At 46.3% G+C, this 20,210-nt stretch overlaps 1 protein-coding gene across 1 annotated transcript in view; it reads left to right on the forward strand.

Moving 5' to 3' along the window:
* The window catches only part of TMEM241 (transmembrane protein 241), a 104,345-nt gene that overhangs the window by 44,867 nt on the left and 39,268 nt on the right, over positions 1-20,210 (forward strand). Inside the window, exons 7-13 of the mRNA XM_082853436.1 lie at positions 1,395-1,446; positions 3,670-3,718; positions 4,857-4,902; positions 6,017-6,052; positions 9,332-9,366; positions 15,762-15,831; positions 19,581-19,674. Of these exons, the coding sequence (XP_082709562.1) occupies positions 1,395-1,446; positions 3,670-3,718; positions 4,857-4,902; positions 6,017-6,052; positions 9,332-9,366; positions 15,762-15,831; positions 19,581-19,674 (382 nt within the window). The remainder of the gene's footprint in view (positions 1-1,394; positions 1,447-3,669; positions 3,719-4,856; positions 4,903-6,016; positions 6,053-9,331; positions 9,367-15,761; positions 15,832-19,580; positions 19,675-20,210) is intronic.

Genomic DNA, 20,210 nt, shown 5'->3' on the forward strand with positions numbered 1-20,210 from the left:
AAGCTCTGTAGACTCATCCCCCAGATTCAACAGTTTTCAACTTAAGCCTCTACCCAGCACCTCATTTCAGCAAATCCCAGGCACTGTAGCGTTTCAGCCATAAATATTTTGGTATGTATAAGAGATTTTTTTCTAATGAAACTTTTTTTTGTTTGTTTTATTTTATTATTATTTTTTTTGGCCACGCTTCGTGGCTTGCAGGATCTTCGTTCCCCAACCAGGGACTGAACCCCTGCCCTTGGCAGTGAAAGCGCCGAGTCCTAACTACTGGACCGCCAGGGAATTCCCTTATTTGGGAAAAAGTTAAAACCGATAGAAAAGCTCCAAGAATATTACAATGAACTCCCATATACCTTTTATCTAGATTCACCCACTGATAACGTTTTTTGTACTTGCTTTCTCTCTCCATATATACATATGTGCATATATATCACATAAAATATGTAAGAATATATACATAATTATTCTTACTCTTATTTTTTTCTGAACCATTTGAGAATAAGTTGCAGGGGTTATGACTCTACCCCTAAATACTGCAAAGCGTATCTCCTAAAAATAAGAAGCTCTTTTATAACCACAGTGCAATGTTTAAGTTTAGAAAATTAACATCGGATACAATGCTGTTATGTAATATGGAGTTGATGTTCAAATTTGGCCAATGATCCCGATATTGTCTTTTATAGTAATTTCTTCCCCCAAAGATGTCACGTCTCTTTCATATCCTTTAATCTGGAACAGTTTCTCGACTTTTTATTGCCTTTCATTGGCTTTGACTAGTGTAAGCCCATTGTTTTGTGGACTATCCCTGAATTTGGGTTTGTCTCAGTGTTTCCTTGTGATTCAGTCCAGGTTATACATATTTGGCAGGAATACCACATGAGTGACGTTGTGCCCTTCTCAGTACATCGTATCAGGAGGCACATGGTGTAGCACTGTCCCACTATTGGAGATGTTAAGTTTGATCATTTGGGTAAGACGATAAGTTTGTAATGTGCTTTCCGTGGTGTTTTCTTATTGGTAAGCGGAATAACTGTAGTCTGCTTGCCCACTTTTCCACTAGTGTATTTTTGGGGATCGGTAGTTTAAAGAAGCCTCCTTTTACATATACTGTTTTTCTCAAGTGAGCCAGCTGTGGTTTTGCACATGTCTTGCAAATGCCTGTCTCTGGGAAGATGGCTAGCCGAGCCCCAGAGAAGAAACTGGTGTCAGCAAAGCACGTAATTGAAAACTACATGGGTAGTGAGGTTCTCAGAGGATGAACGGGGGAATTGGGTGTGGTCTCACGAGATCTTTGCCTCATCCGAGCTCCAGTCCGTGTATTTCAACCTCCACACTCTCCGGGACTCACCCTTGATGTTGACAAGTGAAGCTGCGTGTTTACCCCCTCTCCACAGTGCCCTCTTCCTCCTGGCTGCCGCAGGGTGCCTGCCCTTCAATGACTCCCAGGTGAGTTCAGGCAGACTCACTTTGCCTTCCAGGTATCTCTGAAGCCTGCGTGGATGAGCAGAATTTCCGAATCCTTCCCTTGAGAAGCAGGATAACCTTGGCCTATACAAAGGCATGTAAAAGCAAACTTTCGGGGCCCTAGGGCACTTTTTGGCCAGGCCAACACCTCTCCTCAGGTCTCTGCCTTCTCCCAGGCTGCAGCAGGGGAGCCCGCAGACCTCGGGCCTCTGGGTGCCGCGATGGGGGCGGTCCACCCTCTGCACGTGCTGGGAGGATCTGCACATCCAAATGACTCCAGCCCCACACACTGAGGTGAAGTTGATTTTCTTTTCCTCTCATCCCAAGGGCCTCGTCTGCACAGTGATTTTCACTTTGTCAGACTGAGTTTTTCTTTCTTAGGCACTGAGAACCCACCCCCACCTCCAGGAGTCATCCCATTTCGGGCTCTTTTTTTTCTTTCTTTTCTTCCCCAGCATTTATTCAGTTCCCATCAAGTGTTAGGCACCGAGCCAGGCTCTGGGGGCACAAGGAGGAATTGCCATCCTCCAGGCAGAAGTCGGAGTCCAGTCAGAGCAAAGGGGAAGGGGCAGACGATGAACCGATAATTATAACACAGGGAGGCCAGGGCTCAGTCCGGGGAGGTGTGGGATCCTTCGAGGCTCAGAGCAGGAATAGGGAGCAATTATAGGGAGCTTACTGTGTGCCAGGCTCTGTGCCAGTGCTTTAGGGCCTCACTCTATTTAATCTCACAGCAATTCCGCAAGGGTATTATTATCTCCATTTCATATTATCTCCATTTCATATTATCTCCATTTCATAGCTGAAGAATAGCGAGGCCCAAAAGGCCACCAGCTAACACATAAGTGGGTATTTTAGAATTTAACCCAGATCTTTCTATTTTCTTTCTTTCTTTCTTTTTAAGTCACTGATCCTTTATTTTGTTCCAGTTAATATATCAAGTTTTAGTAACATGAAAGCCATCATATATTGAACACTTGTGTGCCAGGCGCTGTGCTGAGATCTCTATACTCGGTTTCATTTAATTCTCACAACAAACCTTGAATGGTTAGGATTACTATTTTACAGAAGAAGAAACAGACTTAGAGTAAAATAAGTTTTTCAGCTGCTTGGTATAGTGAGTGTATAGATGGTGGCACAACCAGTCTTCAAACCTAGACTTGTCTGCCTCCAAAAGACATGTTTTTTTTTTTTTGCGGTACGTGGTCCTCTCACCGCTGTGGCCTCTCCCGTTGCGGAGCACAGGCTCCGGACGCGCAGGCTCAGCGGCCATGGCTCACGGGCCCAGCCGCTCCGCGGCATGTGGGATCCTCCCGGACCGGGGCACGAACCCGTGTCCCCTGCCTCGGCAGGCGGACTCTCAACCACTGCGCCACCAGGGAAGCCCCAAAAGACATGTTTTTAGTTACCATGCTAGTTTATAGCAGTTGGGCATTAGTCTTTTGGATGTGGGGAAGGGAAGGGGGCAAGAGAATTGACCCGGATCTTTCTGATGCTGGAGCCAGGCTCTGCTTACTGTACCTAAATCTTGAAGGGTGAGGAGGAGCAACCCAGGAGAAGAAGGCAGGTACGGACAGAGCCCTAGAGGCGTCCTGAGTGGCCTGTGATTCAGCTTTATTGAGCACCTACTATGTGTGCGTCCCTGGGCAAATTCCTGCCCTCTTGGAATTAATCATCTAGTGCGGGGTGGAGACAGAGACAGGTCACAAGTAAAACAGAGTGTGTCAGGTGAGATAAATGGAAAACGGAAGGGAAGAAGAGGCGGGAGTGCCCCTCAGCTGAGTTGGCCAGGGACGTGCAAGTTCTCTTTCTCTGGAGGGGGATGGGCAGTGGATGGGACTGGTTGGGTTGATAGGAGCTTGTCATAGGATTCTTGGGTGTCCTGAGTTTGCATTTCATCCTGAAGTCACTGGGGGATGGCTGGATGATTTTAAGCAATAGGCGGCACCATCAGGTCTACTTTTTAGAGATGCAGTGCTGGGGAGTTGGGGGGATGGGGAAAGAGATGCTGGAGGCAGGGAGCCCTGTTAGGAAATGTTGTAGGCAACTGGGTGAGAAATAAGGAGGGACTGGCCCAAGGCCCCAGAGTCCTGTCTGGCACCATGCCTGGCACTGTGCATTGACTTTTAGTGTTTCTGATCATCATGCTGGATCCCGTTTGTCTGTACTTACAGCCAATTTTTTTTTTTTAATCTTGTGTTACAGTTTGATCCAGATGGTTATTTCTGGGCTATAATTCACTTATTCTGCATAGGTAAGGGTTTTTAAATAAATTTATTTATTCATTTTTGGCTGTGTTGGGTCTTTGTTGCTGTGTGGGTTTTCCTCTAGTTCCGGCGCGTGGGGGCTACTCTTCGTGCGGTGCATGGGCTTCTCACTGCGGTGGCTTCTCTTATTGCGGAGCATGGGCTCTAGGTGTGTGGGCTTCAGTAGCTGTGGCTCGTGGGCTCTAGAGCGCAGGCTCAGTAGTGTGGCACACGGGCTTAGTTGCTCCGCGACATGTGGGATTGTCCTGGACCAGGGCTTGAACCCGTGTCCCCTGCATCGACAGGTGGATTCTCAACCACTGTGCCACCAGGGAAGCCCCGTCGGTAAGTTTTTAAAGAAGTCTTACTGAAACAATTGAGACTTATTATTCCTTATCATGTATCCACTTTTTAGTGATCCTGGACAATAGGAAGATGAAATCCAAGGTGTCAAGGTTAAAATTAAATGGGCATTTTTCTGGTTTGAATTTTCTGTTTTGGAGTTTTCCTGAAATGTTTGCAGTTTCCATAGAGTCTCGCCTTTCTCATGACAAACATTAATTAACTCGCCAGGGCCCAGGCTTTGCGTGCTCAAATCCACTTGTGCAGTGCTGGTTGGTCTTCTCTAAAAATGGTGAGAAGAGATCCAGATCCAGAGGTTTGTGTCAGAAACACTCTCTTTCAGCAGTATACAAAAAAAAAAAAAAAAAAAAAAAAAAAAAAAAATTAAGTGAGTGAAATAAAAGGACCATCTACTTTATTTCAAACCAGTGTTTCCTATCTGTAGTCTTAGAGGGAAAAACAGTGCCCTGACTTTGTGACACATGGGTCAGAAGTCCTGCGGTGTTTCTCATGTGCACCATCAAAGGAAATCCAGGCTTAACAATCCTGTTAATTGTGTCCTTCTGGGGACCACGAGCCTTTCCAGCCCAGCACTCTCTCTATGAACTGCATCATCTGGGGGATTATCGAATGTGCATCCTTGAAATTCTCCGAAGTGCTCTTGGTCGCCCCCTATTGGCTGTGGGTGACCCTTGCAGGGAAGAGGGGCCCTTCTCCCTGCGGGTTTCATGCTTCCCAGGAAGCACCAGCCGGCCCCCTCCACAGAATGCCGCGTGCCAGTGACTTGTGTTGCTTCCTTTCCAGGGGCTTATAAGATACTACAGAAATCCCAGAAGTCCAACGCATTAAGGTAAACTTTTAAAGTTTGGTGAGTCGTCCTTTGGTTAAAGGAAAGGGGTGAGACCCATGGGGTCGTGAGCTTCTTCCATCAGCCAGAGACTCCATGAGTCCAGGATGGGGAGAGGGCAGCAGGCCGGGTCCATCAGTACCTGAACCATTGCCAGCGATGTGCAAAGAGCCTGGAAGTCTCTCTCCTCTTCCTTCAGGGTGGCCCTTTAGATGACATTTTGACAAAAATTGCGTGACCGGCTGCCTTGGGCCCCAGTTCACTTCCTCCAGCTCAGAGGCACAAGTCTTTTTTCTTGTTTCTCCAACCCCTTCCTAACTTTAGACCCAGAAGCCTCCCCCGTCACCAGCTCTGTTCTGGGGTAAAATGAGGCCTTTGTTGAGGGCAGTCAGTGGAACAGAGTTGCTGAATGTAAATGAAAAAGATGAGAATTCAGGCCTTGGTTGGGCTGGAGCCGCCGGGTCAGAGCCCGCCACTGACCAGCTGGCCACTGGGTTTCGGGGCCGTCTGAGGCCCACAAAGAAAGGTCTGAAGGGACTGACTCCTGGGAGAAGGTTATACATGCTGAGGGTATGTGATGGGTCCTTAGAGCACCACTTTTTCTTTGAAAGTGTTTTTTCAGCAAGAAGCCAGCAGAGTTGTTAGATAAAATACAGGATACCCAGGTAAATTTGAATTTCAGAGAAGCAAAGAATAATTTTTTTAGTTTAAGTATGTTTCATGCAATATTTGGATCATACTTATACTAAAACATTATTCTTTATGTGAATTTCAGATTTATTTGGGTGTCCTGTATTTTTATTTGTCAAGTATGGTAGCCCTAGAAACCAGTCCAGTGACCTGAGAGAGCTGACACTCCTTTTAAAATGGCAAATGTACACATAATCGGCCACAAGTGAAAATGCATGTGATAGTACTAAATTGAAAACGTTTTTAAAAAATGAGCCAGGAAATGGTTTTGAATATAAAGTACTTTTCTTAGTGTTTATTAATGATTTATAAATCTAGGAACTTATACATAGATCTAATTTATTAATGGAAGAAAATGACTATTTTGTGTATGTTAAACACATGTTATTTTACCTTTTATGTTTTGTTTTGTTTTCTCATTTCTTAGTGACATTGACCAGCAGTACTTAAACTATCTATTCAGGTAAAATATAATTTAAATTTTCAAAGAATAACTCATATTCTTCTAGAGCTAATGGATTTTTATTTTCCAATAATGTATATATTTTCTATTAATTTTTTTATTGGAGTATAGTTTATTTACGACGTTGTGTTAGTTTCTGCTGTACAGCAAAGTGAGTCAGTTATATCCAGTAATATTTTGATAAGGGAGATCTGAGCCAGTGTGCCTGCCTACCAGGAAGGCAAGCTAAATAATTGGTGAGATGGTCAGAACTGCAGAAACTAAATAGTGGTCCTGTCGTTAGGCCAGGCAAGAAGGGCTTCCATCCAGCCCCACACTTCAGAGAGCCATGCCTCTCCCCAAGGCATATGGAGTCTGTAAGGCTAAGAGCCCACACCCTTCCTTCTAGACTGGGCCTTGGAATTTCCGACCCAAGTGGATTCCAAGGCCTCCCTGGGTCTGTCTTCTTAACTCATTCCGAGACCCAGTGGATGTCCAAAGAGAGGCTGTTAGTATGAGGGATGTGCATGGAGGGTGGGCTTGCAGACTGAGGTGTCCACACACACATGTTTGAGGTCTTTGGGTGCAGGACGGAGTCTGGTGTCGGGAGACAAGAGGGTGCACTGGGAGCTGGGAGCCAGAGGCAGGATGTCCCCACACTAACACCTTCTGAGAAGAAGCTCCAAGGACTCCAAGAATTCTGAATTTTAATCTGGACTTTCAGGTTGCTTTGAAGGTGCATTTGTTAAGGTAGGATGAAGTTTGAGGCTTGATTTATAATACGTAAGTGTAGTATGTGGATTTCCATTTGTACCGTTGCCCCAAGCCAAGTAAAGAATAGGGGTTGGCTGCTAAGTAGAATAGCTGGGAAGTATTCCTGCATTCTGAGAGTCCCACACGGTGCACTGAGGGACCTAATTGAGAAAGTGAGGTTTTGCTGCCTAGAACTCAAGTTTGCCTAATGCAACAACATTCAGTCCAGAGGACCAAGGTCAGAGAGGTTCCTCTCAGCCTTTGGCCACATGGATTTCTGCAGGAAGTTGGCTTAAAACGTTCAAGATCTGTGTTCTCTACCTACAGGTAAAGTTCCTAAATATCTTAGTATTTATGAAAATGCCTTTTTGAAGACAGGATTCAACCCAAACATAGCTGGGGCCTCTTTTGTACTCAGTGGAACAGTCATTAGTTCCACTCTGCCCAGACCCACCAGCTGCCTTTTCAAGAGATGTTTCTGAAAATGCAGAAGTCTCTTGGTGTTTGAAATGTTTCCATGACATCGGACTACGTTAGACAGTTCTTTTTCCCCACAGAGCTTATAGCCAAGGCGAGCAGCAGAGGGTTTTGGGGGTGGAAAAAAACAGCCGCTGTGACCCCCAGCTAGTTCTCCTGCCCTCCCCCCTCTCCGCCCTCCCCCGTGTGAGGGTTTCACTACCTGGGAGCCAGGTGCTCAAGGCTTCCTGCCTCAGCCCGCTGCACACCCCGCCAACGCCACACTGCTGTTTCCACGTCTTCTTTCAGTACAAGTGATGAAGATGAGCCAGGACTGAGATTCGATTTCCCACAGGCCCTGGGTATCAGCCTCCAGAGATCTGCATTCACTCAGCTCTGTAGGGTAGCTGCGCCTGTAGGTGCCAGCCCGGAGCTCTGCCTGCTGGTTTGATCTCTCTCTGCTGGTTTGAAAACATAGGGAGAACCTGCTATGTATCTGGCCCTGCTAAACACTTGAGCTCCAAAGTTAAATAAAATATGGTTCTTGCTCCCCAGGTCATCACAGTGTAGGAATTAGAAGGGCGTAACTCTATATTTACAAAATTCAGACATGGACTAGAGAGCCAACTCTTTTATTTAATTATCTCTTATTTTTAACTCCCTAGTGTTTTCTTTTAGAGTCACCCTTTGGGGTGATTCCGATGGTGGCATTTGGGATACCGTGTCAGGCCCTGGGACATGTTTTGGGATGGAAAGGGGCCCCTCACATCCAGCATTAGGAGCAATAACGTCTGCTGCTGAAGTTGAAGCCGAGAGGGGATCCAGCGAGATAGAATAATGGAGAATGTCCAGGGTATGTGTTTTCCGGAGAGAGATAGAGTAATGGAGTATGTCCAGGGTATGTGTTTTCCGGAGAAAGAAGAGACAGCAAGCAGACGCCTGTGAGAAGGACAGGGAATCTCCAGTCTTGTCTGTAGTGTGTGTATTTTTTTACAGCTAGCTACCTGTAAACCCTTGTCTCACAAACCTACAACTTCCGAATGACCAGAACGTGACTATTCTTATGGCCGTTGTCACAACCCTCCTCTCCTCCTGCCTCTTTCTGTGATGCTGCTCCTCTGAAAACCATCAGAAAAACAGAAATGATGCTGGGAGATAACCCAAGAGCAGGGCTGAGGAGCTAACATTGGTTTCCCCGGCTGTCATGTCACCAACTGGAGATTCGTGGCAGTGGTTCCTGATCGTGGTACTTTGTAGCTTCCGGGAGCCATAACAAATAAAAACAATGGATGCCCGGACCGTAACTTAGAGATTCTAGCCAGGATGTTACACTATTTGGATGTATATCCAGGGTTGAGAACCAGAGCAGGCCATCCAGCGCTTTAAGAAAACTTTCCTTCTTATATTTGAATTAAAAGTTTCATTCCTAACCTCCAACTGAATCAGCTGCCTGCGTGGCATGAGTTTTGATGGAAGAGGGTACGGAAGGTGGGCTTAGGACCGCACAAAGGCACTTGTAGACAGGCGCCGGGAGATGGGACAGGCTTCCAGAGATAAAGATGGGAGACAGCCAAGCACAGGTATGGCCTGCATCATCCCATACAGCATCAACTGCAAACTGGTCCGGGTAGTTTTCAGACACAGGGTGGATGGCATGGGTCATGTTGTGGGCTAGCTTCCTGGAAATTTACCTATTCTTCTGTGTAGTTAATTTTGTGATTTAGCTCACATTCAACAGCTGACTTTTAGGCTGTGGCCTGTTTGTAATTTAGACTCTGTTTAGCTGACAAATACTCTCTGTGGATTAGGTGAATATGATAATCATTAGTGGCAGGGCTGACCCTCCAAGAGGGGCACGGACCCTCAGAGTCCATCCCAGGGGAGATCCAGCCCTCTTGCCCAAACCTGAGGCATTTCAGGAGATTCTCACTCTCTCCCTGACAAGCTGGATTTAGGCAGAACGAGACCATTCAGTGCAGATAGTTTGCTTTTAGGCAAATCTCACTGTTTCCAAGTAGAATGGGCGAAAATGGATGTTGTTTTCTCAGTGCTGGGGAAGCTAGCTTCACGAGTCTGCTGTTTCTTTTTCAGCGTGGTGCTCCTGGCGTTTGCATCTCACCCCACAGGTAAACGTGATTTTGTTTGTTTGTTTGTGTATCTTACACTGCCCATTCAACCCAGTGCTCTGACTCCGGTTATATCTCTGAGGGAAATTTTGTAAGAGAATGTGGCTGCCTTCCAGGGTGTCAAACTTAAGGGTTAGGAATGGCCCACATACTTGAAACTGTTCTTAGTATCCCGTTGTGGATTTATGGCCCATGAATTGAACCTTTTTCCATGTTTTATTGTTGATGTTTTCATCTGGTGCAATCTCAGATGTACAGACGGGTTTATAATCTGCCAGATAAACTAGTGCTTGCTTTGTCCTTTTCTAAAATTCTCCCTTCAAGTACCCAGAATTGCTCTTCAATCCTAGGGCTAAAGATTTGCTGGAGAAGTTCAAATTGCACCTATTTCTCAGTGACATCCTTTTATACATTTTTATCATATATTGTCATCCAGTTTTCATAATTCCAGATTAAAGAAGTCATTTTAAAACTTACCTTCACCCATATATACACTGATATGTATAAAATAGATAACTTATAAGAACCTGCTGTATAAAAAATAAATAAATAGAATTAAATTTAAAACAAAGAAAACTTACCTTTACCCTGTTGCTGCCTCAGTTACCCTAGAGTTGTTTTCCAAATTCAGGAATTTTCCGTAGTACTCTATTTCATTGTGTTTTTTTACTTTGAAAGGTTTTGAAGTTGATGCAAAGATAAAGCAAAAGTATCTGTGTGCAGCGTGGCTGGAAATACACATTTTTTTGGTCACACTCCTTAAACTAATGTTTATTGACCTCTGCTATGCATGAGGCATTACCCAAGCCCTCAGAGTCTCAGTCTTTTATCCGGAAATTAAGAAAGGTGGACTGGATTATTTCTGAAGCCCCTTCTAACTCCCTACTGTGCCCCAAACAGCAACCCCTTTCTGTTTGTGTTTTTAGCTGCTTCAGACTGTTTGAACTAATATCCTCAGGGAACTGCTGATGGTGACTCGGGTCATGTTTCTAGATTGGACATGACCTATCCCAACTGCTGTCTCATTAGCATAATTTGAATTATGTTTTCTCCATGAGTGCTTCTATGCTTGCCCATACTGAAGCACATCCACTGTTTTCTGCCCACTCCCATAGCCTGAAAACCTATCCTTTGTAAAATTGCAAGTCATATGAAACCCTGGTGTTGACCCTAAACACCTACCTGTACCGCTGAATGTCCGCCTCCAAATCCTGCCTCTCAGCATTCCTTCGTGCAGCCAGAGGGTTGCCACCCAACGGATATTTCAGAGCCCACTAAGTGTCTTCTGCCTTTCAAATAGGTTTTTAATCAAAGACCTTGGGAGAGTTATGCTTGCTGGTTCTTCTTGGTTTACATGTTCATTTTCCCCCTGAGTGATTTCTAGTGGATTTGGGTGAATGATATTCACTTAAAGAAGCCACTCTGCCTTTCACTAAGAGGTTATGCTAGTTCATTTGTTACACTCACGCTTAGCAGAACTGGAAGGGACCTTAGTGATTATCCAAGGTGCCACCACATTTTACAAATGAGGAAATTGAAACCCAGAGGAGTTAAGTGATGTGACCAAGATGAGGAAGTGAGTAGCAGAGGGAGACTGGAGTTTAGCTAAAGCTTCCCTGCGAGGGGATGCCCCACAGCCGTAGGGGTCAGGAGTCCTGTGGGCCTCAGTAGCCATCGTAGCAGGGCTCAGGCAAAGGCCCCAGGGAAGGTAGGTGTGCGGCTACCTACGAACTGGCGGCAGCCTTCCAGAAGAAGCCGGAGATGTTCATCTATACCAATACCAAGTTGGGTATCTAATCCGTGAACATCGCAGGGAAACACTGCGGAACCACACCTACTTTTACGTGAATGAAGTAACAAATACAGTTGTGGTCTTTATAAACAGTGCAGTTTGTTTATACTGAAGTTGTGTAATGCGCAACCATGTGCAGCTCTAAGCAGTGGCCCATTGTTTCAAAAAGCACACAGGTTTGCTCAAGTAGGTAATTAAGGCAGGTGGATACGAAGGTAGGGATTTGGTGTGTGAGATTATGGAAGCTGAGAATCTAGAAGACCCCGTGGGGATCCGTTTTTCCCAGCTTTATAAAGCCAGGTCAGTTGCCCTAAACCCTTTGATGGGTCCTGGTGATGTCTTCTCATAGGAGCATAAGGTTGATTACAAAACTTAAGCAAATAAAACCGCTGAGGAGAATCTCTTTCCTCCGGAAGTATTCGAGGACTGCTCTGATTGGGCGGCTGCAATTCCTGCCAATTCGTTAGCTTCCTCATTGGACCCGTGGGTGGTCCAGCCCATTTTTAAGGTGGAACAGCACTTCGTTCTTTCCCACTTGCTAATTATACTTTCCGTCTGGAGTGTCCACTTCAAGGCCTGGGTGTGGGTCAGGGAGTGCAGCTTCCTGATTCTCCCACATCGGCACCAATTAAGACACAGTAAGAGCCAGGACCCACGGGTGCAGCCTTTTTTTTTTTTTTTTTTTTAAGGCTCTGTTAATTTCTGATGTTTTAAAACAGGCCTTTATTCTTTTTGGTTTCTTCTTACCTCTTCTTTTTTGACTTGTATCTTCATTATTTAGTAGTACTCTCAAAACATTTTAAAATTGAGATATGATTTACACATAGGAAATGCACCTATCTTAAATGTGCAGCTTGATCAATTGTGACAAGTGTATATGCCCATGTAAGTCACACCTCTGTCAAGATATAGAAAACTTCTGTCACTCCAGAGAGTTTCCTCACGTCCCTTCTCAGTCGCTCCCTCTCACCGACCACCAGAAGCCCCTGTTGATCTGATTTCTGTCACCATACATAAGTTCTGTCTATTCTAGAGCCTCATATAAATGGAAACACACAGGAAGTATTCTTTTGTGCCTAGCTCTTTCATTCAGCATAGCATTTGGAGATTCATCCAGGTTGTTGGGTGTCTCACTAGTCCGTTCTCTTTTATTGCTGACTAGTGTGCCAGTGTGCGAACCCTTTGTTTATCCATTCACCTGTTGGTGCTCACCTGGGATGTCTCCAGTTTGGGGCTGTTATGAATAAAGCTGCTATCAAGATTCTCATACAGTGCTTTTGGTGGACTTATGTTTTAATGTCTCTTGGATAGATATCTAGGAGTAGAATTTCTGGGTCTTACAGTAGACATATGTTTAACTTTGAAAGTGCCAGTTTTCTAAAGCATTTGTACCATTTTACCCTCCCACCCAACAATGCGTTAGAGTTCCGGTTTCTCCATGTCTTCACCAACATTTGGTGTTGTCTGTCTTACGTTAGCTATACTACTAGGTGGGTGATGGTCTCTCAGTAGTGCTTTTGACTGAGCCGCCCTTCTCACTCACTCCCGAGTGACTAGAAAGATAAGCTTTCTTGCAATGCAGATGATGTGGCTTTGGGTCACCACCTTTGGGGTGCATTGGGATGTAGTGGTAGGTAGGGACCAGGTAGATAGTTCTCCATGTCCTAGGTGCAGACCCTGACACTTTTCCTATTTCAGGCACTGGGTTTGCTTCTTGATGGGTGGGATCTAGTTCTCCTTCTAATCTTTCAAGGTCACAGTTCATGCAGAAGCTCCAAGAATCTGAGAAACTTGCACCCCCAGGACTGCTTTAAGTAATAGCAGAGAAAAGAAATTCTTCCTCTGTTTGAAAGTTTGCGTTTCATCTTTGTATGGGGTCCCTCTGCTGTGGCATTTTCAAGAGAGAAAATTTCAAGGAACCGGAAGGGCAGGAAGACTTTCGGGAATCTGACCAGAAATGACCTTGTTCTGTGGTGTGTCTACTGCTCGTATTGAGATAAAGCAATCAGTACGAACTGCATCCTGGAACTGACCTTCCACTTTTCCACTCATTCTGAGGACTAAAATGTGGTGAGAGGAAACTTCCTTGATGTCCAAGTCTCCATTATTCTTGATGTGGTAAAATTGTGCCACACTTTTCACCGTGGCGATTTCATGCTCCATTATCTTCGGAGAGATGGAACTCACTCCCTCACTCAGAGAGTCAGCAGAATTTTAACTGTGGAGCACAGGCATGAAGGCTTAACTCCGACTTCTGTGCATAAGCTCCATGTTGATGCCACAAAGCATGTGTACAGAGCTTGAACCACTTACTTGGTGCTTAAAGTGTGCGTTCTGCACTAGGTGGTGCAGAAGTGTTGTCTTTTGAGCACCTTTACACAGTTTTTAGTTCCTGGGTCTAGTTCTCATGTGGTTGGGGCCAGCTAGCCACATACTGCAGCATTTTCGGGGCTATTTTTGTAGCACAGTCATTAACCTTTGCTGTGTAGAGGTTAGCGTGCACCCTCTCTGTTGAAGTAAAAGATGAGGCCGGCTGAAGGCATCAAGGGGGACGTACTGGGCGCCAGTTGGAGATTGAGGACCAGCAGAGCCAAGTGGAAAGTGTTCGGAACATTCTCTCCAGGGAAAGCAAGAGGGGTTGAAGTCTTCCAGATACTCTTGGCGCAGGGGTGCTTGTTATTTGTCAGAGATGGTCCTCACACCGTGGATACCAGTGTTGAGTATAATAGAATCCTTGCTCCCGAGGACTCGATGGCTCTAGAAGGAGAGACAGTCATGGACTCAACTACGTGAGAAATGTGTGGAGGATTTAGACATGGCTCAAAGACAAGAGCGAGCTCTTCTCTCTCTTGCTCTCAATAATCGACAGGATCAATTTTTAGGATTTGAGGGAGGATTATTATGCAGCTGGTCAGTTCCCTAGGATGGTGATTTTTTTTCTTTATCTTCCTTCCTCCCAGTCTACCTCTGCCCACTCCACTGCCCTTCAGACCCCTCCGTAGCCTGGGCCGCACCGGGAGTCCAGGTCACCTCCCCTGAATCCTGAGGTCCTGCGTTTAATTTATTCTTCTCTGCTCAGTCCTCCTGATCACACTGACTGCGCTGCAGTTTCTCTCACGCTGAGAGGGCGGTTGGGAAACAGCCAAGAACCAGGAGCTGCCAGAGACAGAGCAAATCCTCCACGAACCTGCCTTCGCCCACCTTACAGGGGGCTGGGGCCGCCTGCCAGCATCGGGGTGCTCAGGGTTTCCTCGGCTGTCACTTCTGTGCGAAAAGGGGCTACAGAAGCAGTGGAGCTCCTCATGCACTGGATGTCTGGGCCTGATGTCAGTTACAAAGTCCCTCCACCAGTATAGGTCCCTGGTAAATGACAAGGGTGTCCAGTGGAGCCGTAGCAGAAAGAGAACAAAAACTCTTAGCCTTTGGTTGGGCTGCACGAAACCAGATCCTAGGGGACCTCTCCTTTTAGTTAAATACACATACATATGTACAAACCAAATCAAACAAAATAACAATAGTCATGGTAGAAAAAAGCAACCGTCCAGAGAAGTAGAATTCAGACCTTTCCTTCCCAGTCGATGGTTGAATCATTTGAGATCATTTAGGTACAAGGAAGTGTAGCGATGCGTTGTGTCTTTTGTTCTGAAACTCTTGATTAGTAAGTGTAGTGATGAAGGATGTTCCACCGCCCCTAACGGGCTCCAGTCCATCCAGAACTGAGAGACAGACCGAGGCCCAGGGGTCTGGAAGGTCTGGCGCCTCCAGAATCTCAGAAATTCCAGATTTGGAAGGATTAGGCTATCTGCTGTGGAAACGCTTAATTCCTTTTCTCTGGACATTTTTGGAAGGCTTTCTGCTTTTTTAATCTCCTGACTTCTTGTTTGTGACCAAGTTCAAATTCCAGAGAGGGAAGCGGCCAATATGTGTGATTATTTCCTCTTGCACCAAGTGGAACTAAAAGAATGAACTTACTTCACTAGAAATAAATGTACCCTTTGGACCTTGAACTAAAATGAGTATGCACGGGCGCTTGGCCCCTTCTCTGTTTGTGCGGTAATTAAACACAAAGATGAGAGGAGATGTCAGAGGCATGCGTTCACGATCCTTTTTTAGATATAAGGCAGAAAAGAATAGAAGAATCTTAAAAAAAGATTCTTTTTGTCCTACGCTCTGGGCCAGGGTTGGCTGCCTGGCGAAGAGGAAAGATCTTAGGACTTGAAGTCACCGGGGTCCACATTCTGGCTCAACAGTTAGCGAGCTGTGCAAACGTAAGCAAATCACTTCTCTGAGCTGCAGTTAAAATGGGGATAACAGAGCTTCACAGAGTTGTTACAAGGATTGAAAGAGACAATGTTCGGGAAGCTTTTCACACAGGGCCCCGCACAGGGCAGGCTTTCACTAAATGGGTGTCATTATCATCACACTATTATTATAATAAGACAATGCCAATGACACAGAAACCCTCGAATGCCGGAGTGAACTCACTGCTGGGCAGCTCAACGCTCAGAGGGCTGATGTAATTAAGATCCTTGCCTTGTGTTTCCGGGCAGCCGGGGGCAGGGGGCTTTCGGGCTGTGTGTCTCACCCTTGCTGTTTCCCTCAGGTGATCTCCTCAGCGTCCTGGACTTTCCGTTCCTGTATTTCTACAGATTCCATGGCAGCTGCTGTGCCAGGTAATCTTAACTCGGAAAACCCCTCGCACTGTGGATTTGTATGTTTCTGTACTACCAGCTGTGTCTTCGTGAAGCCCCGGGTCACTGTCTGTTATCTGAATGAGCGTCAGAAGAAAGTGGTGTCTGGTGCAGGTGAGGAAGTTGCCCCGTCGGCCATCAGAGGGTTGTTATGAACGTTCTCAGGTGCTCAGGGCTGGCCTGGGACCTGCGAGGACCCCTGTCCTGAAGAATTTTCTCGGTCAGGGCAGTGGTTTTCGGACTTGCAGAAGAGAGAGAATTCTCCCCCTTTTTTATTTTTTTCCCCCACAAGCAGTTCTTAAACAGAACTTCAGCATATGAAAATGAAGACACTGACTCAGTTCAAGGGAAGATTTGGGTACAGAATCACACCCTGTCAGCATCTACCTTGATTTCTCTCTTGTTCCTAAAGGGCAGCCTCCAAAAAATTTTGACTGAACCCTAAGACTCTGAGAGACAGATTTTGAAACCCATGACTAGGAATTGTCTAGACCACAAGGTGATCGTTAATATTTGGCCTTGGGAAGTATCAGAGATGTGGACCAATTAGATGGATACATTTAGATACAAAGAGGTTCATCCCCATCCTACCCCCACCCCTCTCCTGCCATGACCCCTACTTCACTTGACTGTATTGTGCTGAGGAATGGAAAGGCTTCTGTGGACGGTCTCAAAGCATGGATTCTGATGTGGTCGAAAGACCACACTTGGGTTGAATTTCAGCCTTGCTGTTTGCTAATTTGTGTCTTTGGGCAAGTTATCCTACTTCTCCCAAACCTTAGTTTAGTTTTCTCCTCTGTAAAATGGAAACATAATACTAATACAGGGTGACTGTGTGTATTAAATAAGGTCCACGAAGCTCAAAGCATCTTGCCCGGCTCAGCAAATGATGGACATTATTATTATCTGTAGATAAAATGTCAACAGACCAGAAGCAATTGCTACATAAAAGCCAGACCACCTATTTCCACCCAAAAGAGAGTGTATCTTGTGAAGCAGTGGTCCTTCACAGAGAGTTAAAGAGCTGATATGCAGCTAGGTGCTGTTTCTGATGGGGGTGTGTTAGGGCAGAAAAAATCAGTATCATGGAGTTTGCTCCTGCATTGGAGCCTCAGATTGATTTTTTTTTTTCTTATCATTCTCAGAAAAGTTTCAGGAAAACACTGACAGAATTTGTCTTCTCAGTTCCTATCCATTTGGTCAGGCCTTGTCACTTGCCCATTAGCTAGGATTGTGTGGCAGGAGTGTCAGTGCCACCCTGGTGCCTGCGGACTTGCTTCCCTTTGGGCCTGCTTCTTTGGCCGCGTGGGTGGCCAGGGTGCCAAGGGGGCCGCCAGGTTTGGTTATTTGGAGCAGAGCATCACAGTTCATAGCCCGTCGGTGATGGCTTTGTGGGGTGACCTATTTTTTTTTTCTTGGCCACGCTGCGCGGCACGCAGGATCTTAGTTCCCCGACCAGGGATCGAACTTGTGCCTCCTGCAGTGGAAGTGCAGAGTCTTAACCACTGGACCGGCAGGGAAGTCCCTGTAGGGTGACCTTCTGCCTCCATTTCTGCCCCTTTTAATCTGCAAGTTTTTCTAATCCAACATGAAAACTCAGGTTTTTTTTTTTAATTTGAAAGATTTGGAAATCTTTATCTGAATTGGTTTAACTCTCTATTACATTCTACCTCTGGCTTACCCTCTTTTAAGAACGTGGCGCTTTTCCCCACATCATCTCGTGACTCCCCCATAACCGTATCTCAGACTAAGAGCTGTCACCTTCAGAGGTCCTGGGGGAGCTCAGGAGGGGTTGTGGAGGCCTGAGGGGTCAGTGGTAGCCGTGGCCTGGAGACCCCACGAATAGGGAGCCCCAGGCTCCTTCACTCCTGGGGTCTGCCCAGTGCTCTTAAGACCTGCCTCCACAGCAAGGGGTAGACAAGCTGGAAGTGGAAGACACAGATGAGGGAGTTGAGGGAGGGACCCATGAGTCATTTAGAAATGATTCACCGACATGCAAGTCAGGTGATGGGAAAGAGTCATGGACGCTTTCAGGAGCGTGTTGGTCACAAGCCAGGGTCGCTCAGTCCTAGCAGAGTCTGTGCTGAGGGCAAGGGTCAGCGTGGAACTGTGCCCTCCTCTGGCCAGGGATGGAGAGGACAGGAGAAGCGCAAAGGGGACCGAGGTATGGGGGATGGGACAGGCACCTTTTGGGGATGCAGGGGGTGGACACCACCAAGAGGAGCCCTGGAGGGCCGGCTGCCTCACTGTCCTCTACCAGCCTCGCGACCTTGGGCACCCGGAGCATCTCACTCCATCTCTCTGGCCGAGAGCACATTTCCACGCTGAGGTCTGCAGGGCCGTGGAGAGCTTCGGAAGAAGCTGGAAACCTTCGGAAACCTGGGCTCTAATTACGCCTGTGACCCAGTTTGCTTGTTAATAAAGTGAGACTTGGGGCTGGGGAACCTTTCTGTTCTGAAAATCTCTGATTTCCATAAAATAGGATGAAGAGCGCTGTGCTTATTCCTGCTTTAAGGCCACAGAACCGAACCTGGGGCAAGAAAAAAAGGGAAAAAAATGGGGATTTGGTCAAGGTTACGAGGGTCGGTGAGCACAGCCAGGAACAGAATCCCGGGTCACTTGATCTCCAGCTTCCTGGTTCCCCACAGGGGCTCCTTGTGAGGGTGACTCAACGCCTTAATCAGCGGCCAAGGCTCCCATGACTGCAAGTGCAGACCTGTGCAAACTTTGTGGGTAGTTAGGCCAAACAGGCTGAAATATAGAGAGAGGAAACCTAATCCCTGTCCCTGGTCCTGCCCCAAGAATGTGGCTGTGACCTAATCGAATCTAATGAAATGAAGGCGCACATTTCTGTGAAATTTGGCCTTAGGTGCGTTTAAGTCAATTCAACCTGCTTCCAAGTACACCTGCCAAACATTTATGTAATACATGCTATGATCAGGGCACCTTATTTGGCTCTGTTGGGGAATATGGAGAAGCCCAAGATTGGGCCCTTCCCTCTCAGGGCTCATGATCTGGGTGGGAGCCATGCCCCAGCACCTATAATAGAGGTCAGATGGCAGTCTGGCATCCAACACCCTGGAGCTACAAAGGAGGAGGTATGTAGAGCTCCAAACCTCCGGATGGCGCCCCGACATGCTGTCCAGCCTCAGGCTCCCTTGGGAGGTGAGGGCTCTTTCAGACATCATTCCCAAAGTATAGTGTCTGTGTAGGTCACCCTGCTTTGGGGGACTTCTGTTATGCAGCCCTCCCCTTTAGGTTCTTCCCTTGAACCAAGGGGCCAGTCCAGACCCTCTGACTTCATACAGTGAGTGTTTCTTTGGAAGTCATTTCCTAACAGTTTGTTCTGCTTGAAAAAAAAGATGAAGCTCTACCTTGGCAAGCACCCAGCTCCAGAAGTAATACAGGAGGAAGCAGGAGATACTGTCCTCCAGATTTTTTTTCTTTCTTTCATGATTTAGCCAGAGATCTCCCAAATTTCTATACCCACTCCCTGCCTCCAGGGCAATGATCTCTTCATAGCTCCTTAGTATAGTAGAGCTTCATGGGTTTTTAAATTTTGGGTATTTTTATCCAGAGATCACTAGAAAACAGAGATGAGATAGGGGTGGTGTAATAACTAAATATCGACTAATTTTTGTAACGGTAAATACAAAATGTAACAGGAAATAGTTAGCTACTGGCTATAGGAAGGCAAGTCTCACTAACAAAAGTGTATTTTCTCCTTCCAGTGGCTTTTTAGGATTCTTCCTCATGGTCAGCACAGTGAAGCTAAAAAGCCTTGTGACCCCAGGGCAGTGTGCAGCCTGGATTTTCTTTGCTAAGGTAAGAGACAGGGGAGGGGTGGGAAGAATCCATCTCAGGAGCCCTTGTGTCCAGTGTTCTCAGAGTCAGGTTGGTCTTCACGGAGTCATCTCTAGTCCCTGGCCCTGAGCCTGATCCTTCGCTTGTTCAGGTAACAATTTCTGAGGGTTTCTGCGTATTTTATCAGCATGACATACTGATCTCTATCACATTCCTGGAAGGTGACCTGAGTACGCCCCTTAATTTCCCAGAGCCTTAATTTTCCCATCTGAAAAAGAGAGGTTTTGCCAAAACAAAACAAAACACCTCTAAGCCTTCTCTTGCTCGAAGAGACTGGACCCCCGGATGCATGGGGCAGTTCTTATCTTCCTTCCTGGGAGCTGTGAGGGTGTCCAGAGCTCCAGTGACTTGCCCAGAAGGTCTCAGCCCGTCAGAGGCAATTGAAAAGGGAAAACAGACAGATGGCCTGATAGGGGGACTCTGATGGACCATTCAAAAAAGGGACTAATAAAAATGCCCAGCGCGTATTGACCATGGTTGAAGCATAAGATAGAGAG

The sequence above is a fragment of the Leucopleurus acutus genome (genome assembly GCF_964270905.1).
Source record: "Leucopleurus acutus genome assembly, chromosome: 13".
Taxonomy (NCBI): Eukaryota; Metazoa; Chordata; class Mammalia; order Artiodactyla; family Delphinidae; genus Leucopleurus; species Leucopleurus acutus.